At 34.7% G+C, this 25,137-nt stretch overlaps 4 protein-coding genes and 1 non-coding gene across 5 annotated transcripts; 4 read left to right on the top strand and 1 right to left on the bottom strand.

Annotated features, from left to right (window-relative positions):
* Positions 1-749: 749 nt before the first annotated feature.
* Positions 750-3,715, top strand: srd-64 (Serpentine Receptor, class D (Delta); the record flags this gene model as incomplete). The annotated part of the gene is made up of 5 exons (NM_065044.5): positions 750-943; positions 1,269-1,365; positions 2,956-3,096; positions 3,141-3,498; positions 3,546-3,715. 5 exons carry the CDS (start codon positions 750-752, stop codon positions 3,713-3,715), a joined length of 960 nt encoding a protein of 319 aa, NP_497445.2.
* Positions 3,716-5,828: 2,113 nt separating this feature from the next.
* On the top strand, positions 5,829-7,712 carry Y22D7AR.14 (uncharacterized protein; the record flags this gene model as incomplete). Its single annotated transcript, NM_001381746.1, has 3 exons — positions 5,829-5,832; positions 5,878-5,973; positions 6,838-7,712. The coding sequence occupies 3 exons, from the start codon at positions 5,829-5,831 to the stop codon at positions 7,710-7,712; spliced, it is 975 nt and encodes a 324-aa protein (NP_001368033.1).
* Positions 7,713-7,756: 44 nt separating this feature from the next.
* Positions 7,757-12,226, top strand: Y22D7AR.7 (Tyrosine-protein phosphatase domain-containing protein; the record flags this gene model as incomplete). Its single annotated transcript, NM_065043.1, has 7 exons — positions 7,757-8,805; positions 9,180-9,364; positions 9,407-9,611; positions 10,580-10,960; positions 11,015-11,160; positions 11,226-11,377; positions 12,041-12,226. The coding sequence occupies 7 exons, from the start codon at positions 7,757-7,759 to the stop codon at positions 12,224-12,226; spliced, it is 2,304 nt and encodes a 767-aa protein (NP_497444.1).
* Positions 8,815-8,866, bottom strand: Y22D7AR.16. The gene has a single exon (NR_052093.1). It is a non-coding gene; the product is annotated as an Unclassified non-coding RNA Y22D7AR.16 (non-coding RNA).
* Positions 12,227-19,370: 7,144 nt separating the features above from the next.
* Y22D7AR.6 (Kinase) lies at positions 19,371-23,403 on the top strand. The gene is made up of 4 exons (NM_001393284.1): positions 19,371-19,459; positions 20,164-20,423; positions 21,477-21,943; positions 22,904-23,403. Exons 1-4 carry the CDS (start codon positions 19,376-19,378, stop codon positions 23,062-23,064), a joined length of 972 nt encoding a protein of 323 aa, NP_001380063.1. The 5' UTR covers positions 19,371-19,375; the 3' UTR covers positions 23,065-23,403.
* The last annotated feature ends 1,734 nt before the right edge of the window (positions 23,404-25,137 follow it).

Below are 25,137 nucleotides of genomic sequence, written 5' to 3'. Positions count from 1 at the left end.
AGTAAGCTGTAAATTGCGCATTTATTATTTATTTAACACTTATTGAGCTTTTTTAGAGCTGTTTTAGAGCATTTAATAGCATTTTTAAAGAAACTTCAGAGCTGAGCATTTTTAGTGCATTTTTAGAGCATTTTAGAGAATTTATTGAGAATTTATTGAGCATTTTAAAGCATTTTTAGATCATTTTTAGAGCTTTTTTAGAGCTGTTTTAGAGCATTTAATAGCATTTTTAAAGAAACTTCAGAGCTGAGCATTTTTAGTGCATTTTTAGAGCATTTTAGAGAATTTATTGAGAAATTATTGAGCATTTTAAAGCATTTTTAGATCATTTTTAGAGCTTTTTTAGAGCTGTTTTAGAGCATTTAATAGCATTTTTAAAGAAACTTCAGAGCTGAGCATTTTTAGTGCATTTTTAGAGCATTTTGGAGCATTTATTGAGAATTTATTGAGCATTTTAAAGCATTTTTAGATCATTTTTAGAGCATTTTTAGATCATTTTTAGAGCTTTTTTTTACCACATCAGCTACCCGCAAAAAGTGCACTTGAAACACGATGCTGCATCAAACATAAAATTTATTAAGAAATTGGTCAGACCGCTTTTTGTACGCTGAAATAGAGAACGAAAAATTTCAAATGCCGACGACATTTTTTGACATTTTCTTACTCACCTTTTATTCTCACTCACCCACAAATTACACACTTCCGTATATTTCGAATATCTAGACATCTCCATTTTTCTCAATTTCCAAATGGATTTCCTTCAATACTTCTTCCGCTTTTACTGGCCAATGTTCTCCCTAACCTGCCTATGCCTATTCATCACCTTGTACATTCTAATCTACAAGTTCACCACAAGTATTTTGAAAACTATGAGATTTTTTCTTTACGCGTCGAATACAGCGACTCTGATTTCGGTTGTTTTGGCGTTTGCCACACAGACCAGGTTGGGGAAATGTGGAGTACCTTAGACCTAAAATGGTCCAAAACTACCAAATTTCAAAATAAGACGTTCTGGAAATTTTTCAAAAAAAAAATTATGGCCGCTCAAAGTTACCGGAAAGCTGCCAAAATTTGAGATTTTAGCTAAAAATGGACAATTTTTTTCCAAAAACTTTGAGCTGTCATAACTTTTTTTTGAAAATTTTTTTTGAGCGTCTCATTACGAAATTTGTTAGTTTTAGACCATTTTGGGTCCAAAAAAGCAAAGTCTTAAATTTCGGTACTCCACCTTTAAGATAATTTAATTTTACCTGAGATGAATAATTTAGGAATATCGATAATGAGCATTCAATGGGTCTGCTTTGTGATGGATTTTATAAATATATTGGGCCGACGTTTTGTGCGACTTGCTATAGTCTTTGGAGTGTGAGTAGCTTGATAGGCTGGAATTTCTGCCGGCAAATGCTCCATGAGCTTCCTATCGACACGTGGTAGCCACCGAGCATTTTTAGAGCATTTTTAGATCATCCATTGAATTTTTTTCGCATTTTTAAAGCATTTTTGAGCAATTACAAAGCATTCTTAGAGTGTCTTTAGAGCATGTTTAGAGCATTTATTAAGCATTTTAAAGCATTTATTGAGCTATTTTTATGACATTTTTAAGATTTTTTAGAGCTTTTTAGAGAATTTTCTGAGCAGTTATTGAGCATTTTAGAGCATTTTTAGAGCATTTTTAGAGCATTTTTAGATCATTTATTGAGCATTTCAAAGAATTTTAAAAACATTTATTTAGCATTTACTAGGAATTTTCAGGGAATTTTTATAGCTTTTTAGAGCATGTTCAGAGCATTTTATGAGCTATTTTTATGGCATTTTAAAGCTTTTTTTAGAGCTTGTCAGAACATTTATTGAGCCTTTTTAGAGCATTTATTAAGAATATTTATAGAATTTTCATAGCATTTTTGAGCAATTACAGAGCATTCTTAGAGTGTCTTTAGAGTATTTATTGATCATTTATTGAGTATTTATTAAGAATTTTAGAAAATTTTCTGAGCAAAAAAAAAATTTTTAGAGCACTTTTAGAGCAGTTTTTAAACATTTACTAAGCATTTTCGGAGAATTTTTAGAGCATTTTTAGAGCGTTAAGTGGTCATTTATTGAGCATTTTTAAAGCATTTTTATAGCATTTTAAGGCAATCTTAGAGCTTTTTTAGCATTTTATTTGAGTTTGTTAAGAATTTTTAGAGAATTTTTACAGCTTTTTAGAACATTTTATAAGCGGTTTAGAAGCAATCGGAAATTTTGGCTTTTAACCAATTTATTAGCCAAAAAATTGGAAAAATTGAATTTTGGTCAATTTTTTTTGCCGAAAAATCGAAAAATTTGGAATTTTGACCGAAAATGTCTGAATATTCAGGAAAATGAGAAAAGTTTCCAAATTTCCTCAAAAAACTGAAAAAAATCGACAATTTTAGTGGAACAAATCGATAAATTTTTTTTTGAAAAAAAAAATCGGGGTTTCCTAAAAATTTTCCGTATTTTTTGAAAAAAATGTTTTTTTGGTTTTTTCTATTTTTTGTACTCAAAAAGCTCAGATTTTCGAAAAAATTTTTTTTATTTTCTCTGGAAATCCGCATTTTTAGTCAAAACAATCGAAAAATATGCTGAAAATCTATAATTTTTCCAAATTTCCCATAAATTCCAAAAAAATACGCAATTTTATCAATTTTTTGTCTGAAATTTCAAAAAAAAAATCGATTTTTCTGAAAAATTTATTGATTGCCTAAACTTCAAGACCTCCATTAGACTCAAAATAAACTTGTGAAGTCACATTAGTCCCACCAAATGGCAGAGATTTTTATGTGCTCCGCAAAAGCACTGCTAGCTTCACAACAGGCTTTCCAGCTTGCAGTACCCATTCTAAGTGCCAGAAAACGGCCTGTGCTTCAAAATCTTTCTTAATTGAAGGGGCTGGCAATAAGAAGAAACTTCGAGAATCAATTGGAAAAATTACAGACTTGTGGAATAACCATGGGTTTGATCAATCTCCACACGCTCTACTACCGCACCATATGCCTTAAATCCTTCGACCCGAAGATGATCAAACGGAGGAACCTCCTATTTTTCTGGCATTACCTAGTTCCCCTGGTGTATTTGGTAAGCATTGATAGCCTTTTTTTTAAGGCATAGAAATTTTACAGGCCATAAAGTTCATCCCTTCCCCGGACCATCTGGCAGTTCACAATGAAACTCGGACCCTTCACCCGGATCTAGATTATACTCCCTATCTGAATTTCGGAGGGTACAGTCAGGCTCAAAAAGTCTTCCTTGACAGGTCGGCGATTGTTACACTTATTGCTATGTCGTACTTCCCAATAATTGGTAGTTACTGGAAGTATCAGGCGATGAAGCTTCTGACGCCTCACATGTCTCCGAATACATCGGAGACTACTAGGGACATGTTTCGGAAGTTGATTCGGGGATTGAACTTTCAAATTTACCTTCCATTGCTCACATATGTGCCAATGGTTTTCTTGTTTCTAGCGATTCAAATTTCTGGTAAGGGAAGTTTGCTGATTTTCAGGCCGTCAAATTCTTTATTTCAGGCCGTCAATTCCTTATCACCCTAAATGGCACAGGTTCCTGCCTTTTTGACCCTATTGTTCAAATCTACTTCATCACGCCCTACCGAGAAGCCGTCGTGAGGTTTTTGGAATGCAGGCCGGTGCGATTTCGGTCCAACGTTGTAAGTTGGGCTTCTCGTGTGATTTTTTAAAAGTTCGTGCAAAAAGCTTTGATCTGCAAAACCCATGTTCCTATTGTACCCTAAAACATATAGTATCCTGTAATGCAAATAAAGATTGATCATTCTCAAAACGTTTTTACAATAGCCTTGGATTATGTTAGACCACTTTATTGAATTTTACAAAATTCAAATTTCAAAAGTTTCAAAAATTTGTTCAATTTTTGAGAGATTCCGAAAAATTCCAGAAAATTTACAGAAAATTCGAAATCTTTGCCAAAGTATTTTTTAAAATTTCCAGAATTTTTCAGGACAAATTCCAGAACTTCCACGAAATTTTAATAGTTCCAAAACGGTTTCAAAAATTGGCGGAACTATTTTCAAGTTATTAAAAAAATGTCCAATGTTTTCAGAACTTTTTCGAGAAGTTTCGGGCAGGGGTGAGGTGAGAATAAAGAGAAAAAGAGAAACTCCCAGCAAATTCCTAAAAACCCAGAAAAAAAAGAAGGAAAAAAGGACAAAAAATCTGGAAACATGGGAAATTCCGAAGTTGGGTTAAAAATCCCATAAACAGGGCCGAAAGGGACAGAAAAAGGGAAAAAATTGTGAAAAAGTTTGAGAGTTGAACTAAAACTAATTTTTGCTGAAAACTTTCCAAATCGTTCAATCGGGCAAATTTTTTCTCAATTTGCCAAAAATTGTCGGCAAATCGACAGTTTACCTGTTGGCCGAATTGCCGGTTTTTGGAAGTTTTAAATTCCGGCAATTTGCCGATTTGCCGGAAAAAAATCATTTATTGCCCCTACCCCTGGTTGAATAGTTTGAAAGGCATTAAGGTTGAAAAAAAAAACGAAAATGACGTGAATATACATCTAACAGAGAAAAAAAGCACATTTAGTTATTCTTGAGTTATTCTTGCGTATGGCTGTGAGATGAATCGATATTGTCGGTGTGTCTGTGTGCACCTAGCCAGCTAGCTGTAATAAACACGAACCGTGTGCACTCGGGTCGACAATTGTGTATAGCGACGGACAAACTTATTTTTTGCCAATTCAGTTTACCAATTGTTATAATGCCAATAGCAGGGGTGTGCGGCAAATTTGCCGAATTTGCCGAATTTGCCGTTTGCCGAGCTCGGCGAATTTGCCGTTTGCCGAGCTCGGCAAATTTGCCGAATTTGCCGAATTTGCCGTTTGCCGAGCACGGCAAATTTCAAAAAAGTAGATTTGCCGAATTTGCCGAGCTCGGCAAATTTCGAAATTTGCCGCACACGTCAAAAATTTGACAGTACAATTTTGACTAAAACTATTGATTTTTTAGCCAAAAAATTAGTAAAATGACACAAAATTGAGCTATTTTGATGCTTAAACAGACATACTACGCGGAACTTATTCAGAAACCAGATGTGTGTTAAGAATTCAGTAGTTTTGGTGCTCCAAAAAACATAAAAAATATCAAATTTTTCCGAGTTTGTTAAGCACGGCAAATTTGCCGAATTTGCCGAGCTCGGCAAATTTTGAGATTTGCCGCACACCCCTGGTCAATAGTTTTAATAATGTTTTGCAATTATTATGATTTATATAATTTTTATAATTTTTATATCTTTGAAAACTTCGAAAGCTTCTATTATTTCCTCGTGAACTGTTACTTTATAGCAGGCGTGGGCGGCAATTGCCGTTCGGCAAATTGGCAAATTACCGGTTTTCCGATTTGCCGGGAACATTTAAAGGGTTTTTTTATAAGACGGAAAACACTTAAAACTGCGCATTTTTGAATTTTTCCCGTTTTTTCTACATATCTTCATAGAATATGCTTATGTTTAAAAATAGACGTTGGAAACTTTATAGGATGCGTTCAATTTTGCCATTTAAAATTGAAATTCTGAAACTTCCAAAAAAAAAAAAAGTGCAAAACCACAATTTGCCGAAAAGTTCCGGCAAATCGGAAAATTGCCGATTTATCGTTTTGCCGAATATTTTCAATTCCGGCAAATGCCGATTTGCCGGAAAAATTTGTTTGCCGCCCACCCCTGCTTGCCAAGAATGAAACGTGACATTTAAAAATTTAAAAATTTCAAATTTACGTGCTCGATTTTGCTCATCAAATTTGCAAATGCCTCATTGCTCAAGTTTATAACTATTTCGCAATGGGTGAGTTTTTTTTTTCGAAGTTTGCAGGATTATATTTATTTTCAGCAGCTATTTATAAATCAATTGGATATATTCTGATATTTATTGGTATTGTGGGAGCCAACGAGAGTCATGACCGCTTATCACCACGAGCTAAAGATTGTAAGTAAGCCGAGCAGCCGACACTGGTGGAGGTTGTTAACAAGTAATGTGTACATAATGTCTCATAATGTCTCAAAATGTCTCATAAACTCACAACTAAACTCTCATAAACTCACTCAAAAACACAAAAAACCCTCATAAACTCACATAATGTCTCAGTGCATCTCGGTTAAACTACAGTAGTTGTGCAGTAAGGCTACAAAAGATCAAGTAGTTCCAAGGTGCATAAAATGAAGACATTTAAGTTTTGGAACTGTAGGATTACAGTAGCGTCACGTTGAATCTACGATAGTGCTATTATGAACAAACATTAATGAATTTATCAATAAGTATTGATGTAGTTATTCTGGAAGAAATGTATTCGAACAAAAGAGTAACTATTAAGCAACATTTTAATATGATAAAACCTAGAAAAATTCTACAAGTTTTCTGTATAAACGATATGCAAGTCTATTATCCGATATCCGATGTTGCTCGGCTAATAAGTTTTAAGGTCTCGGTAAGGAAAACTTGTAGAATTTTTCTAGGTTTTATCATATTAAAATGTTGCTTAATAGTTACTCTTTGGTTTGGATACATTTCTTCCAGAATAACTACATCAAAACTTATTGATAAATTCATTATTAGAAAATATCCGAAAAAATATCCGCCCACCTCTGATAGTGACAACGTTGTCAGGGGAGGCACAATATTTATAACTGCAGTGATAAGGTACACTTAGTTGCTCTAGCAAAGTTGGAAAAAAAAACCTTTTGTTGCAAGACTTTTCAGTGCAAAACAAACCGATATCTCCTCTATTAGTTGCATGCAACAAAAATAGACAACAATACAGAAAATATAACAAATAACCTGAACCAATTTCAGCTAGACTATATCCATATGTCCAACAAATGATTGCAATATCCCGAATTACAAATGGAATTTATCTTCAAAACGGTCTGCATTCCGGAACTATTCCATCTGATCAACTTATATCGGAGCTTGTTAACTTTGGAGATATTGCGCCTTCTCAAATCTTGGATATCAAAATGGACTCGCTGACTAATGTCATTGAAAAAATCAATAAAATACAAAAGGCAAGTGATTTTACTATGGCGGATCGGTTGTTGAAGCTGGTATCTGTTGCGGAGAAAGCAGAGTGGTTGAATGCTACATTACACAGCTTGGAAGGATATCGTAAAGAATTGAAAGATTTAGAAAGCTCTGGTGTTGACTGGACCCAACTGGGCATGTTTATTCGGACTCTGTTCGGATTCGCAGACTTTGTGGAACTTCTTCATGCAGGGCATGATAACTGGATAAATGTAAATGAAACTGCTTTGGATATCGAAAAATTGTCAACCTTCAATTTGTCTATGTATGAAGGTCTTCCAAAAAGACCTGAAATTGAAAACGGTTTGAAATTTTTCCCAATTCTAAAAAAATCAGTTGAAGTAACTGAAGAGTATGCCTCAATACCTTTCTATAATGCGTCTAAAAATGAGCCGGCAATTGTAGAACTTATTGCAAACTTGAAGCTTTTCAAGGAGGTTGCGGAAAATTTGAATAATATTTTTGGGCAGACACATGATAATTTCAAATATTCAACCCATATTGTCGGATTAATCAATGGATATATTGATTTAATAAAAATTCATGATGATTTGACGGAAGAATCTATTCATCCTGTAGTCAAAGATGAGGGCTTGAATTTTATAAAAGGTTTAAATAAGTTTTACATTGGAGAACTCAATTATTAAATGAATCTAGTGATAATGCAGTCAGTGATATATTCAAATTAAATATGACAAATATGGTTCTTTCATCAAAGTTTGTAACTCCTCTTACGGAAAATATTCAAGAAACTCATATCTTCAATAAACTTGATGTTTTCACAACTGTTTATTACGACGCCATTACAATCAATTTATATGCTGTTGAGCTGTTGTCTTTCCTATGCAAATTTCACGATGAATACTTGAAAGTATCAAATGAACTTAAGATGAATGAGAATAAGTTGGCAAGGATGGTGGAGCTTTTAAAGAAAAATGACTTGGATCAAGTGCGGAATTCATTGGATTTTGAAGAAATTAACTCCATGATTGTCAAACTTAGAGATACTCTGAAGTTCGGCATCATAGGTGACATGATTGAAATGGCTCCTTATTTTTTCAAAAATTTTGATACTTTTCTATCGGATTTCAAAAAACTCATCGACGCCATGAAAGCTTTAAGAGAAACCAAAGAGTTCAAGTATATCAAGCCAATTATCACTGCTCTTAAGTACTTTCAAAGCACAAATCTGAGCAAGGAAAAACTGGCAGAGCACTTACCAAAAATCCAAGAGAACTTGAGGAACCTTCAAGAGTTTATCAACAACACTGAAAATTTCAAAGTCTTTGTGCGATATGATCTATCGGATTTTGGTGATATTTCTGAACATTTAATGGTTATTGGGAAAGCGACACGTGGAATTGTATCTATGATGAATGTTATGGGTGAGAGGGATGCTTTTGACGAGTTGTTAGCTTCGGTGAAGAGCTATGGAAAATCAACCGAAGAGCTTAAAGCTTTGGAAGATCAGTTGCCAAAAATGTTCAAGGATCTTGGAGCATTTGAAAACAGTGTGAGATTCCATTACTCCGAAAAACTATCAGAATTCTATAAACTTTTCGAAGCAGCCGCAAAAGTGTCAGGGATCACATTTGACCTTCAAAAATTGAAAAGCTTGCCCGTTTCACAGGAACAGACGACAACGATGCGACCAGAGACAACAAGCGAGGAGGGCCAGACTACAAGGATCTGGAGGAAACGGAAGCATAAGGGAGCTGAAGGGCCCGATGTCTTTGTGAGGTTAGTAGATAAGCCCAAGCCTAAGCCTGAGCCTAAGTCCGAGCCTAAGCCTAAGCCTGAGCCTAACCTTTGAAAAATGAAAAACACGCTATAAACCCAAGCCTAAAGCTAACGCTCGCCACTGACGCCAAGGCTAAACCTAACTCTCACTAAGGAGAGCATAAGCCTAAGCCTGAGCCCAAGTCCGAGCCTAAGCCTAAGCATAAGCCTAATCCTAAGTTTAAACCTATAAAATTTTCCGGCAAATCGGCAATTCGGCAAACCGGCAAATTATCGATTTGCCGGAAAAAAAGGCAACTGCCGACAATTTTCGGCAAATTGTGTTTTTGCACTTTTTTGGAAATTTCAGAATTTCAATTTTAATTGTTTTCCAGATTCTACCCCTGGTCCTATGTTGTACTGGGATTGATCTACCTGCTTATTGCATTCATTCTTTTTGCAATCCTACTCTCCCTCTGCGACCCTGACGAGGATAAGGAGAAGAAGCCAGTCGAATATCCAGTGATGATGAAAGGTATTCCGTATTCCCCACAAGATGTGGAAGCCCAGCGTTTTAAACGTGAGTTTCTCTCAACTATTAATTAAAACTAGAAAATTTCAGAAGAAATTCCACTTGATTTTGTAAAGAATATGATCGTAGGCTTCTACAATAAGGTCAGAAAGTTTGAGAAGGATGAGAAGCTGACGAGCAAGAGCCCGACGGAGGTTTTGAAGGAATATGTCACGAAACTGTTGGCCAAGGATTCGGAGAAGATCAAGAGCGTCGGAATGACAGATTACGTGAAGAAGCACTCATTGGAGCAGAGGTAATGGGAAATATTCTTTGCAAGGCGTGCGCCAGTTAGTGCAGATCTGGGCAGCCGACATTTTACGGTTTAGATTTTGTAGACTTGCATCCGACACCTTCCGGGGCTCTAACGAGAAATACCATGGGAGATTAGCAGCCGACACTTCACGGGGCCTCTATGAAAATTTAAATGAAGCAGTCGGCATCTTTCAGGTCCACACTTTGGGAGTGTATAACTTGCAGCAGACATACCATGGGTTTTAGCAGCTGACACATTTCGGGCGCATCGATACGCACATTGGTAAAACTAGCAGCCGACACCTCGTAGGTTTGGCAGGAAGCAGCTGACATTTTACTGGCATAGATCTACCATGCGTAGTTCTCTAGAAATTAGAAAAGCGGCCGACACCATACTGGTACACGCTCTTCGAGCGTGGAATTTGCAGCGGACATACCATGGGTTGCTGGCACACACTCTGGGAGTACGCAATTAGCAGCTGACACGGGACATTAGGAAGAGTTTGATCAAGCATCCGACATTTTACTGGTTTGTCCTGGCCACACTATGGAAGTGTGGAAGTTGCAGCGGACATATCACGGGTTTTAGCAGCCGACACAATACGGGCACGTTTTGCAAGCAGCCGATACCTCGTGGGTCTTTGTTAGTAGGCAGGCAGCAGCTGACATTGTACTGGCTTGGATCTACCGTGCGAAGTTCTCTAGAACATACTATGGGTTTAAAGCAGCTGACACTAGCCGGGACATTAGGAAAAGTTTGAACAGCAGCGGACATGTTCCTGGCACACACTCCGGGAGTGTGAAATTTGCCGAGTACATATCACGGGTCTTATCAGCCGACACATCACGGTCACGTAGATACATAACTTGGTTTTAAAAGCAGCCGGGGGGTCTTAATTACTGGGTCTTAATTAATGGTCCCTTACACCACACGACTCTGAAGCTTCTTTACTCCAATTTCTTATTAAGAGAAGAACTTCCACTGGTCATGGCAACCCGTGTACCTCTAAACGTCCACGGATCCCGCTTAACATCCGACTTCTTTCATGCCAACCGAATCAAGTGTCCAAATGGCCTCCAACTCATTCTCACTCAATCTCCTCTACACAAGATCCTTGATAAAGCATCCACAGTGTTCAAATTCTGGTGGGCAGTTCGTCAGGAACGTGTCACCCATATTGTCATGCTGGGACAGGTGAATGAGGAAGATGCGAACTGGAATCGGATGTTCTGCAAGTACTTCCCGGAAAGTGCTGATGGGATTGTAAAGATCGGAGGTTTTAAGATTAGTTGCTGTGATATGGAAGAGGATGAGGATGTGGAAGAAAGGACACTTGTGGTTCAGTACGAGTAAGTTTAAATAGTCAGGTTTTAAATTTCCAAATATTTTTTTGAAAAATTCAGAAAAGAGAAAGAGTTCACCGTAACCCACCACCTCTACAAATCCTGGTCAATGTGCTCCGTCCCCGAGAACTCGAAAACTTTGCTCAAGCTCATCAAGAATGTGAAGTGTTCCAAAACCCCGGTTATTGTGCATGGAATCTCGAGGAGTATGATTTTTTGCCTGTAGGTTTTTAATAGGCAGGCGCGCCTACAAATGTTGAATCCGTTTCAGACATTGATCTTGGCTATCAAATGTTCGCGTTGAACAAGAAAACCACATTTGTAAGTGTTCTGAAATCTCTGAGATCTCACTGTGAAGGTCCGGTTATGCAGCCGATTGAGTATGGATTTGCGATCTATGGGATTTTTATGTATGCGTTTGAGGTGAGGTTGAATGGCGGAGACCGGATGTTGTCGGGCGCTGGCCAGTGCAAAGTAGCAGCAGACAGTTTGCGGGGTTGCTTTTGAAAACTTGCAGTGAACACTTTGCGGGTTCTAGCGAGAGCTCACATAGGACAAGCAGCCGACACCAAACTGGTTTACTTTGAGGGTTGGAAACTTGCAGCGGACATACCATGAGTTTTAACTGTCGACACTCACATCCCGGGGCTTTAGGGCAGCAGCCGACATCTAACCAGTTTGGCCACACTATGAGTTAGAGACTTGCAGCGGACACTACAAGAGTCTCTGCAACCGACACTTTACGGGCCCATAGTTACTGTCGCCTTCCTTCTATCTTGGAGCAGCCGACACCTTGTAGGTTGGCAAGCAGGAGCAGCCGGCATTTGATTGGATCTACTAACTAGAAGTTAAAAAAAAAAGTGGCCGGCACATTACGGGCGCGCCATGTCACCCCACAACTGGCGTTGATCAGTGATCAGTGGTTAAAAAAGCAGCGGACACATTACTGGTTTGGTCTAACCAGCCTGTGCTTTTTGGAACTTTGCATCCGACACATCACGCGCTGTCGCTTAAGCTTGCACCAATTGACACACTGCCAACACTTCCACAACTTTCTACTCCCCAGCCTATATCTCAAATTTTCAGGCCTACGACCCAACTGCCGTTCCAGACGATATCACAAAAATTATGAATTACCTGACGGAAGCCTTCACCACTTGGTTCAAAATTGATGGAAAAGTTAAACGAGATGAGACACGGAAGGATAGATCAAGTGAGTCTGAAACGAATGGAATTGAAGATGAGTCTGTCAAGGAGGTCAAGGAGGAGTGAACTATGAACTTTTTTGAAAAATGAATTTTATTAGATGTTTTCGGTTGGAAGTAGCTTTATATCTGTAATTGTTGAGGGGTGAAGTGGAACAATTTTACAATGAAGCTGATAAATTTTCTAAAATTTCCATTCCAAAACGGAAAAAACTAGCTTCAAAAAATATAAATCTTCAAAAATCCCATACGGTCAATCTCACGTAAATTGCCAAATATCGAAACATCATTTGAATTGTCATCAGAAAATAAATCGATATTTCAAATAATTGCTCCATATTCTTTACCATTCGACAGCACATAGGATTCAGTAGAAGATAACAGATTCGAGGCTTGTTTCAATCAAATATGAGTGAGTTTATTTTATTATTCAGAATTTCAGTTAATTTTTAAAAACTTTCAGAATTATCATTAATCATTTTGAACCACTTCTTCTGTTTGATTACATCTGGTCTTCCACTAGTCAATGGTTTAAACAAGAATATTGCTACCAATTACAGTCGTCATGCACGTGCCTCTGATTTTTCTAGTTGAAAAAAATTTGAAATTTTGAAAAATACCAAAGTTATGAGGAATTTAAGAAAAATTTCCCTTTTTAAGTGGTAAAAGTCACAGAGGAGCTGTTCGGGTTGCTTAAAAATTTTGTTTTAAAAATTAAAAATTTTAGGTTTATGAAAATATGTTAAATATTCAGAAAAGATGTGAAAACGTTGCAAAAAAAATTTTTTTGGAGTTTTTTTTTGAAAATAAAATTTTTCTATCAACTTCCAGAAGTGCTATCAAATTTTTTATATTTAAAAAAATTTTCGTTGGAATAACACCAGTCTCTGCTGAGTTATGAAATCTACCAAAATTTGCACTAAATGTTTTTTTTTCAAATAAAAATCTAAAAAATCCCTCTAAAGTACAGTACCCGCAATTTTGAACCAATTTTCAAACCCTTCTACCTTTTTCAATTTTCAATATTTTTTTGCAGATATTTTATGCATAATGGAGAAAACTGTTTTATTTATTCAACCAATATATAAATTCTAAATTCGGGTAAAATTTTCCACCCCAGCAACCCGAGTTTCGGTGAGTAGCGACTTGCCCCTTGTGCCCTAGCACCCCTCTTATCACCTGATAATTGTTATCAGCTATCCGTTATCCAATTCCACGTGGTTCATGATCATCTGTCTGTGTATCTGTGTGTGTGTGTCTGCACTCTCTTGCCTACCCATACTCTCTCGCCACTCCCCAAACCTCTTCGATGCATTTTCCCAGAAGTTTTGAGGCGTGTTTACTCATTCTTCACACATTTTTACGGGGTTTTTAGTTGTAAAATGTGTTGGATTTGGTTATTTATTTGTAAAATAAGACATTTTGAATAATATTAGCGAAAAAAAAAATTTAGTAAAATTTTTGAAAAAAAAGGTGTTTTTTTTTGAAAACAATTTTTTTTGGATTAAAAAACATTTTAAACTTTTTTATCTCTGAAACTAAAAATGTTAGAAAAAAGTTGTTAACTAATAAAATTAAGACCTTGAAATTTTACACATTTTATCAGTTAAACAATTGTATTAGGCTCCGCCCATTTCCTAGTTACAGGATTTTTTCGAAAATAAGTGCAAATTTTGGTAGATTTCATAACTCAGCAGAGACTGGTGTTATTCCAACGAAAATTTTCTAAAATATAAAAAATTTGATAGCACTCCTGGAAGTTGATAGAAAAATTTTATTTTCAAAAAAAAACTCCAAAAAAAATTTTTTTTGCAACGTTTTCACATCTTTTCTGAATATTTAACATATTTTCATAAACCTAAAATATTTAATTTTTAAAACAAAATTTTTAAGCAACCCGAACAGCTCCTCTGTGACTTTTACCACATAAAAAGAGAAATTTTTCTTAAATTCCTCATAACTTTGGTATTTTTCAAAATTTCAAATTTTTTTCAACTAGTAAAATATTTACCACATATTTCTGCATATTTTGTTAGTTGACAACTTTTTTGTATCTTTTTTTCCCCGCGGAGATATGAAGGCTTGACGTTAAATGGCCAAATAGGGCGAGAGAGCAAAGGAGAGAGGAGACGCAGAGAAGGAGGGCACGCTGGCTGTCTGCGTCTCCTCCTCTCTACTCTCAAACTTTAAAGCCTTCTATCTCGGCAGTCAATTGAGCTACCAAAAAGTTTGCAACTAACGAAATGATCGAAATTTTAAGGGGAATCTTTTCGCAGTTGGCTGCTGCTCTATAAATCTGATAATTTTTGAGATATTGCAGAATTGCCAAATTTTTTTGTGAAAAACACTTTCTTTGTATTATTCCCAGTAAATTTTTAGTCTCTCGTCACTCTCTCTCTTTCGCTACCTGCGTCTTGTTCACACCCTCTTATCACCCCATTCACCACACTAATAAATTACAAAACCAGTCCTTTCCTCCAACATTTCGTCTGTCTGTCTCTCTGCCACTCTCTCCTACCCCGTCACTCTCTCACCTGTCTTTCCCATTCTGCGTCTCTTCGTTTCCGTTTTACATTGATCATCAGTTTCCCCCCTTTTATTGTTTTCCAACTAATTTCTGCCCATTTTCGGGTGCGTTTACATGACGACAACGGATTTTTTTTGTTTCCATGTTTCTTTGGCCGAAAACTTTCAGATAGTTTTATAAAATTTCAAAATTATCACTTTTTTAAAGTTTTTCTCAAATTTTTTTAAAAATAAAACTTTTTGATAGCTCATCTGGTTGTAGAAATAGAGGGCTTCAAAGTTTATGTGTAAACGACAATGAGAATAGTGTAAAGAAAGTGTTTTTTTACAAAAAATTTGGAAATTCTGGGACAACTCAAAAATTAGTATATTTATAAGAAAGTTGTCAACTACCAAAATATTCCTCTTGAAATTTTGAATATTTTATTAGTTAAAATCTTCTTGATAGCTCAATTGGCTGCGGAGATAGAGAGCTTTAAAGTTTGAGAGTAGAGAGAAGAGGAGACGCAGACAGCTAGCGCGCCCTCCTTCTCTGCGTCTCCCCTTCTCCCACACTCTCTCACTGCACTGACGGTCGCAACTTTGAACGCTTGTATCTCGGCGGGGAAGAGAGATACAAAAATGTTGTAAACTAACGAAATGTGTAAAAATATAGGAGGAATATTTTCTTAGTTTGCAAATTTTTAATAAATTGCAAAACAAAAAAGTTATGATATTTTCATTAGAAACGTTTTTTTCTAAATTAGTTACGATTGCAACATTCTTTAAAACTGATAGTTTTGAATTTCTATGCATTTTCTTTTATTCAAAACGTACAAAAAATGTATAAAAAATGTATTGACCGTTTTCTGAGCAGAGACGCAGTCGACGAGAGTGCTCTCGTCGTCTGCGTCTCCTCGCACTCTCTCACTCTCTGGGCCTACTTTGAACGCTTATATCTCGTCTTGGAAGAGACCTACAAAAAAGTCGTAAACTAACAAAATATTGCACACAAAATGTTCAACATTTTATCATTTATAACTTGTTCATATGTCAAAAACTAAAAAAGTTGTGCAAAGTTTCCGATTCCCCAAAACCCAAAAAATAAAAATGACTGTTTGAACTCATTGTTTTTATCAGTAATTTCTGATTTCACCTGACATTAGTTTAATGTCATGAAGTACTTGATTCACATTCAAATGTTGATAGGATTATTATTTAAGTACCCCATAAATATGTCAAAAAGTGTCGTGTCAAGGATATTTCAGATTTTTTCTTTCAAAACCTTCCAAATTGAAAATTGTGTTTTCCTCCTACAAAATGATCAATTTTTAATGAAAAATAAGCAAGTATAAAAAGCGTCCAAACATCACCTTTTCCTTATCAAATATCCGTTAGTTTTTTGATCTCTTTATTGAAAACCCGTTTTTTTTTCTTCTAGTTGGCAGTTAGTTGTCACTAAAACTCTTGTAACTTGGTTATTTTTTGACATATAAAATTTTTAAACTTTACACAATATTTTTCAAGTGTTTTTGCATATTTTGATAGTTAACAACTTTTTTGAATCTTTTTTCTCCGCTGAGATATGATGGTTTAAAGTTGGGAGGTCTAGAAAGTGAGAGAGCAAAGAGGGGAGAGGAGACGCAGAGAAGGAGGGCGCGCTGGCTGTCTGCGTCTCACCTTAAAAATTAGCAAAATTTAAATATTTTTAATTTTATTTTGAATAAATACCAAATTCGCTAGTATTTGGAAGATTTCGCTTTAACACACTTTTTAAAAAGTTAGTGAATTTTCAAGAAATTTTCAAGAAATTAATTTTTTACTCACATAACTTTGTAGGTTTTCAAAATTTTAAAAAATTATCAACAAATAAAATATTTTTCAAATATTTCTGCATATTTTGTTAGTTAACACCATTTTTGTATCTTTCCTCCCCGCGGAGATATACACGTTTAAAGTTCAGCGCCTTCACAGTGAGAGTGAGAGAGCAAAAAGAGGGGAGGAGACGCAGAGAAGAAGGGCGCGCTGGCTGTCTGCGTCTCCTTCTCTCTACTCTCAAACTTTAAAGCCCTCTATCTCCGCAGCCAATTGAGCTATCAAAAAGATTTTAACTAACGAAATATTTAAAATTACAAGAGGAATATTTTTGTAGTTGTCAGCTTTTCTATAAATCGATTAATTTTTGAGATATCGCAGAATTTCCATATTTTTTGGTCGAAAAACACTTCCATTTTCAAATTCCAAGCTATTTGGTCCAGTCAGTTGCCTTCGGATCAGAGATGATGATTTACCGATAGACACCACATGTTCCAATATCTTTTGAGAGAAAAGCCGGCACCCACGCTTACGGGGCCACGGGATCACACAAAGGTTTACGACTTGGACAGATTGCGTGTTTCAAAGAACAGAAATTTGATGGTTTTAAATTTTTTCGATTTTTTGCTCTATTTTCATGCAAATTTTAGGGTTAGAAAAGAGCCGTCTTTGAACAGTTTTTCATTGAAATTTACAATTTTTTCTATAACTTTGTAACACTAAACGAGTCATAACTTTGTTAGTTTTTCAGATTTTTAAATTGTCTTAATTAATAAAATATTCAGCAGATATTTTTGCATATTTTGGTAGTTAAAAACTTTTTTGTGTCTTTTTGCTCCGCAGAGATATAAACGTTTAAAGTTAGGTGACCCAGAAAGGTGTTTTTTCTAGTTGGCTTAGTAGCTAGTTGGTCACTAAAACTCTTGTAACTTGCTTATTTTTTGACATATCAAAATTTTTTAATTAGCACAGTATTTGTCAGATATTTTTGCATATTTTGATAGTTAAAAACTTTTTTGTATCTTTTTTCTCCGCCGAGATATACAGGTTTAAATTTGGGTGCCCAGGATGTGAGAGAGCGGAGGGGAGAGGAGACGCAGAAAAGGAGAGTCGCGCTGGCTGTCTGCGTCTGTTTGTTGCCTATTTTATAATATTAAAATTTTCTAGTATTTCGAGGGTTTTATTGAAAACATTTCGAAAAACACACAAGTTGAGAAGAAAATTGAAATTTTCACTAAAACTTTTACAACTTCGTTAGTTTTCAAAATAACAAATTTTTTTAATTAACAGAATATTTACCACCTATTTTTGCATATTTTGTTAGTTAACACCTTTTTTGTATCTCTCCTCCCCGCGGAGATATGCACGTTTAAAGTTAAGCGCCTCCAGATGTGAGAGAGCAAAGAAGGGATGAGACGCAGAGAGGGAGGGCGCGCTAGCTGTCTGCGTCTCCTCATCTCTACTCTCAAACTTTAAAGCCCTCTATCTCCGCAGCCAATTGAGCTATCAAAAAGATTTTAACTAATAAAATATTCAAAATTTCAAGAGAAATATTTTTGAAGTTGACACTTTCCCTTTAAATCAAAAAATTTTTGAGATATCGCCGAATTTCCAAATTTTCTGTCCAAAAAAATACACTTCCTTTGTACTATTCCCATTGTCCTTCACACTCACCTGATTGGGACATTGAATTGGTGGTTTGTTGATTTTTCTCTCGAATTACAAACACACACACATGTCGACCATCTTTTTATTTGTAGAATTTCGCACGTTTCGAATTCCCAAAACTCACATTTTGGTGTCTTGTTCGGTTAACTTTAAGGTTGCGGAAAGTCTTTAAAACTCAATTTTTATTGATTTTTAGCAGGAAATTTGAACTTTTTAGGGGTTTTTTTCGTGATTGGCCAAATTTTGAGTTTCTAGCATGAATTTGAAAAATTCTAGGGTTACTGTAGCTTTGAAAGTACGCAAACACCAAGTTGCACGGAAATTTGAGCCAAAGTGAGTTAAAATTTCCGGAAAATAGTTTTATCTGCTGAAAATAGCAAAAAAATCAAAGTTGGCAATTTTTTGGGATTTTTTTTTTGAAATTTTTGAAAAAAAATTTTTTTTTTCTGGAAAACAGTTTTTTTTCATTTTTTAATGTAGTTTCACTGAATTTTTGGATTTTTCTTCAACTTTTTTTCGAAAACCAGAATTTCTGTAATTTTTCACCCAAATTTAGTTTTTTAAAGCCTTTAACTCAGATTTTCAACATTTTCGGGTTACTGTAGCTTCGAGAGTACGCAAAAAATTTTACGACGTTTTGAGTCAGAGCTCTATAAAAATTAGCTTTATGTGCGAAAAATAACAGAGAATTCAAATTTTATATTGGAAATTTTTTTGAATTTTTTGAAGTTTTGAGAAAAAATTAAGTCTAAAAAATTTTTTTTTGGAAAATTTTCAAAAAAAATTTTTTTTCTATTTTTTCCACAAAAATCGATAAATACCAAACTCCATTTTTACTTTTTGAAAATTCCCACACTTTTTTTTCCATTTGATGACTAAGCAAACACATGACTGGTACCCAATTTGTGTGTGTGTACGTACTAGTAATGCTTATAGATAAGACATCATTGGTAAATATTTGGCCGCGTGAATTGGTAGTTTACCTAGAAATGTATAGAATGTAAGGAATTGGTAAGGATTTTAGTAAAAAGTTTTTAAAAAAATTAGGAAAAAAAAAATTTTTATTTTCGAATTTTTTTCAAAATTTTTTTTTAAACTTAAAAAAAAAATTTTAAGCCAAAAACACTATTTTATTTAATTTTCAATATTTTTCAACACTTATTTCTACATATTCCTCAGTTTCCCCCCCCCCCCATTATCCCCAAAAAATCGATAATTTTCAGAAAATATGGTCCTCAACATAAAGCGAGCTTCTTCCCTGGATGGAGCAACTATAAATGTGCAAGATGTGCTAAAGCCGTTTGATCATCAGGTTTGCAATTTTATTTGCAATAGAAAAATCAAACAATTTTGAAAGAAAACATTTTTGGAAAAAATTTTTTTTTTTAATTAAAAAAAAAAATTTTTCAGAAAATTTTTTTTCACATTTTCAAATATTATTATACGTATAAAAACATAGTTGGCTCCCCAGCTTCAACTTAACACCCCACAAGCCTAGGCTCCGCCCATATTGACACTTTTCGTGGCGAGACCCAAAAAGGGGCGGAGACTCAAATCCGTTTTTTTTTTAATTTTTAATTTAAATTTTACTTCAAAACTCTTAAGTGCATTTTCTTATCAATTAAAAAAAAATTAGACTATATGTGCAAATGTCAACCAAGAAGTGGGCGGAGCTTAAATTTACACTTTTCAGAGTTCTTTTGAGAGCCCAATGCTCTTATGCTCTTAAAATGCACCAAAATATTTTTAATAATAAAGTCAAAAACTCAAAAACCGCCACAAATCGAATATTTCGCAATAGCTTGACCAAGAAGTGGGCGGGGCTAAAATTTAAAATTTACCGGAACCCTAGTCATGATTATACTTAAATGAAAGGTCTCAATGTGCTGAATCTGAAAATTAAAAATTTTTTTGCGAAATATTCCAAATTGCCTGAGTAGCGACTCAAAATCTCTTCTTTCTTTTTTTTTTCTAAATTTTATTAAAATTTTTTTGTAAAAAAATGTCAATTTTCAGGTCGGCGGTCACACCCCGTTCACTTCCCTGCCAAATGGACACTTGCTTAAACCTTGTGAGGAGCGGGAAATCCTGTTCTACCAGAAAATGCCAAAAATCTTGAAATCAATTGCTCCGCTGTGCTGTAGCACAATTCAAGGCAGCTCTGTGAGCACACTAGACGATAGCTGCTCGAATTGCCGACACCATCAGTTGGAGAATGTGGTAATACCGGAAAGTATCGAAGGATCGCCTATTTTGAATAAGCGAAAACTTTCAAAGTGAGTATTCTAAAAAAATTCAGAAAAATTAGCCAAAAAAAAAATGAGTTTTGAGTCGCTACTCAGCCAAACTTCAGATTTTTGTTCAAAATTGTGTGTTTTCGAGTTCAGCTCACTGAGAGCTTTCATTTGACACCCAACATGACCCATTTCCGGTGAATATGCTTTTTGGCTCCGCCCACTTATTGTACATTATTTCGAAATATTTAAATTTATCTGATTTCTGATTCAGGAATTTAACTTTATGGTAGCTTATGATTTTTGTGAAAAATAGTGTGGAATTAGGAATTTAATAGAATTCACCTACTTCAAAAATCAATTATTTCGCAATACTTGCCAAGGAGTGGGCGGAGCTTATACATAAAATGGAACCTAATCATTATTATACTTAAAATGAAAGTTTCATTGTGCTGGTAGAACTAAAATGGGAAATTTCAGACTATTAATTACAAATTTTCATTAAAAGCCTAATTATAAAGATATTTCGCAATATATGCCTAGAAGTGGGCGGAGCTTAAAGGCAAGTAGGCGGGTTTTGACCTTAATTTTACTCAAATGAAAGGTGTTATTTGAGTGAATTTTAGCAATAAATCGTATTAACTTGTGGAATTAGGCAAAATCTCCCAAAATTCAAGTATTTCGCAATAATGGCCAAGAAGGGGGCGGAGCTTAAATATAAACTTAAGATACTTAAAAACGTGGTCGTGGGTTTACTTAGAAAACAACTCTAACTTTGTCAGCGCTTAAATGTTTAGTTTCCGACTATTTAACCTAAATTTTCATTCTAAAACCCTAACAATTTAGATATTTTGCAATAACTGGCAAGAAGTGGGCGGGGCTAAAACTAAGAATAAACGGAACCCTAGTCATGATTATACTTAAATCAAAGGTCTCAGTGTGGTGGTTGAGAAAATGCAAAAATAAGATAAAAATCTATTGAATTGGCTGAGTAGCGACTCGAAAAAAAAAATTTTTTTTGGAAATTTTTTTGTTGTTGTTTTTTGTCAGAATTTTCTATTTTTAATTCTCGAAATTCCAAAAAAAAATTTCCAGAAATTTCATAGTCCTCTCGGACCTCACCTACCGTATGAAATCCCCTCGAATCCTTGACCTGAAGCTCGGCACACGACAACACGGCGATCAGGCTACCGTATCCAAAATTGCGTGTATGACCGCAAAATGTCAAGCTACCACGTCAGCGACGCTAGGAATCCGGCTCTGCGGCATGAAAATTCCATTTTTGGAGCAAAATTCCCAGAATTTTGCTCCAAATTTTGCTCCGAATTCGGCAGCTCCAAATTTTGCTCCAAAATCCGAAATTTCAATTAACAAATATATGGGACGATCTATGGACAAAACTGATCTATTTCTGGCGGTCAAACAATTTTTCGACGTGCCTGAAGCAGTTCTGGAGGAAGTTGAGCGAAGGTTGCTCGGAATTCGAGATGTGCTCTGTGGAGCCGATGGGGTGCGGCTCTTCGGAGCATCTTTGCTCATTGTCATTGAATCTAATTTTAGTGGTGAGTAAACTTAATGTTTTTTTTAAATTTAATCATAAGTTGAGAAAAAAATTTAAAATTTTTTTTTTAATTGTTTTTTTTTCAAATTTCTGAATGAAATTGGAGCAGCTCCCAGTCCCAGTTAGTTTTTTTTTAATTTTTAATCAAAATTTTCGAATTTAGCTCATTTACAGCTTTCATTTAAGTATAATCATGGCATGGTTCGAAAAATTCCAAGTTTTAAGCCCCGCCCACTTCTTGGCAAGTATTGCGAAATATCTGAATTATTAAGGTTTTAAATTAAAAATTGTAAGTAATAGTCTAAAACTGATCACGTTAGTTCTACCAGCACAATTAGGGTTCAAAAACCACGACTAAACTGTAAGTGTCTTGGGTTTTAGGCTCCGCCCACTTCTTGGCAAGTATTGCGAAATAATTGATTTTTTTCGGTTAGCTGGTTACAAAAAATTTGTTTTTTTCTATATTTTTTGTTGAAAAAATATCAAAATTTCAAATCTAAAAAGATTTGAATTTGAGTTTGACACATCTGGAATTTTAGGCTCCGCCCACTTCTTGGTCAATTTTGTAGAATGTTTGTTTTCTTCTGGAAGGTTTTTGAACAAATTCTAGATTCCAAACATTAAAACACTTAAATTTTAGTTTTAAACGTATTTTATACTTTATTAGGTTGTTTGGTTAGGTTCCGCCCGTTTTAGCCCCGCCCACTTCTTGGAAAGTATTGCGAAATAATTGATTTTTTTTAAAATTAAATTTGTTTAGAATTTTTTTTTCGGTTTTCTACTGGAAACGTCAAAAATGATGTCAAAAATGAGTTGTTATTGTTATTTTAGGCTCCGCCCACTTATTGGAATTAAAAATATCGATTTTTGACTGAAATTTACTAATTTTTTTTCAGTTTTTTGTTTAGTTTTTTTTTAGGTTTTTATAGTATATTTCAATTAAGTTTCAAATATTTTGCAGACTCACAACTCCCAATCGATAATCTGGTACGCATCAAAGTGGTGGATTTCGCGAACGCCACATTCGGGGGTCTTCAAGGCGACAGTTTCTATGATGGACGGGATGATGGATCGATTTTGGGTCTTGAGACGCTTTTGGAGATTGTTAAGGGCAAAAATTGAATTGGGGATTTTGGATTTTTTGAGAAAAAAAAATTTTTGGAAAAAAAAAAATTTCGTAGATTTTTTTGAAAAATTTAAATTTAAAAAATTTGTTTTTCTTAAAATTCACAAACCCTCAGTTTTTTTTCCGCATTTTTGTATTTTGCACCCAATGAACCACCATTTTCTCGTGTTTCTCATTCTCCCGAAAATCAAATTTCCACAGCCTTTCTTATGCTTCTTTGTCCTCCCGTAATTCCTAATGACGCATATCTCTACATTTTATAGAACATTCCGCTGGGCACTTTTTTCTTATTGTACTTTTCGCGTTTTATGAAATAAATTTTTTTGGATTTTAAACTTTTCCTACTCCTAAAAAATTTTTTCAAAAAAAAAAATTTTTTTAGAAAATTCTAGAAAGGTACCGGGAAATCCTTCAATTGTGAAGATTTCTCCCTAAAACCTAAAAATTCGAATTTATCACGTTTAGAGCTTTGTCATGACACCCCACATGACTATATTCCGTACAAAATGAAGTTAGGCTCCGCCCACTTCTTGGCTGTTGTTGCGAAATTTCCTTTTATTAGTGTTTTCCAAATTATGAGATTCCTGAACATTTATTAAACACATTTAGAGCTGTAGTTGAAATAGATTTCATAATAATTTTTATAAAAATTAATAATTTTAAGCTCCGCCCACTTCTTGCCTACTATTGCGAAATAGTTGGGTTAAACTATTTTTAGAAGAAAAAAAAAATTTCAAGAAAATTTATTTAAAAATTTAAAATTTCCAAAGATCATTTAGAAAACTAAAAATTTTGAATTGAATAAGTTATTAAATAAGCCCCGCCCCTTTATTGGTTTATGGCCCCGCCTACTAAGTGGGCGTTTTGTTTTCAGTAAGAAGGGCAAAATGAAATTTTAATTGGATTGGTTAATAGATTGTTCGAATATGTTTTAACGCATTCTTTTCGGAAAAATTAGGTATTCTTAAGCTCCGCCCCTTTCTAGGTTTAAACCCCGCCCACTGTTTGAGCTCCGCCCCTGGAATTGAAACTGTTTTTTTTCTACTTTATTGACGCGGGCACAGGTTTCTAACAAAAATTTAGAATTAAAGTTTCTAAACTTATATCAACTTAGCTCCGCCCCCTTCTTGTTTCAGGCCACGCCCACTTCTTGGATATTGTTCAAAAATGGGCTCTTTTTTTAACATTTTTTCCACATTTTTTGCCCATTTTTTGCACATTTTTTGCCCATTTTTTGCACATTTTTTGCACATTTTTTGCACATTTTTTGCACATTTTTTGCACATTTTTTGCACATTTTTTGCACATTTTTTGCACATTTTTTGCAAATTTTTTGAAAAAAAAAATTGTTTTCTATTTTTTTTTCAGACATTGTTATATTTTTCCACACTTTTTCTTGTTGTGAATTAGTCAGCAGCAATCTCAACAAGATAATTTTCCAATTAAAAACCTTATTTTCTACCCCTCCCAACTAATACCCAATCACTAATTCCTTTCAGTCCCCAGCTGCCAAACTGAACAACAACAACATGAAGCTGAGTGAGGTCTCGACAGCTCTGAAATGCTCCAGAGAAACAGAAAATTGCCAATTACCGCTTCGGTTTTCCATTATTTTTAATGAAAATTTTTTTTTTTCGAAATTTCTAGTTTTTTAAAAATTTACTGCACTTTTTTAGTTTTGAAATTAATATTAAAACTTGAAAAAAAAGAAGGACTTATTTTACCTCTAAATAGCCTTTTTAGCTTTTTTCACAAGTTTCCAGCAAAATCTGCATTTTGTCGTAAGATCTGGTGTACTGTCGGTGGTTGCGTACTTTTCAAGCTACAGTAACCCGGTATACCCTATATTTGAGCTGAAACCCTGGAAAATTGTGTTTATTATAGGATATTTTTAAAATTTTGGAATAATTATCAAATTTTGCAGAAAATTGAAAAGAAAATTGAAATTTTTTAACATTTCTATCGAGAAAAAACTTCAATTTTCACTTTTTTTTGAATTTCTATGTTTTCTAGGAAAAATGATTCTAAATTAAAATTGTATAATAAGTTTTGTAAATTTTCCGCTTGTC

This window comes from Caenorhabditis elegans, chromosome III (assembly GCF_000002985.6).
Source record: "Caenorhabditis elegans chromosome III".
Taxonomy (NCBI): Eukaryota; Metazoa; Nematoda; class Chromadorea; order Rhabditida; family Rhabditidae; genus Caenorhabditis; species Caenorhabditis elegans.
This window is presented reverse-complemented; position numbering and strand designations above follow the sequence as displayed.

Excerpts from the sequence above, each read along its gene's own strand:
- Y22D7AR.6 (NM_001393284.1), top strand. The coding sequence starts at position 19,376 with ATGGTCCTCAACATAAAGCGAGCTTCTTCCCTGGATGGAGCAACTATA. Across the intron at positions 20,424-21,476 it reads AATAAGCGAAAACTTTCAAA|AAATTTCATAGTCCTCTCGG; the intron begins GTGAGTATTCTA and ends AAAAATTTCCAG. Across the intron at positions 21,944-22,903 it reads CATTGAATCTAATTTTAGTG|ACTCACAACTCCCAATCGAT; the intron begins GTGAGTAAACTT and ends AATATTTTGCAG.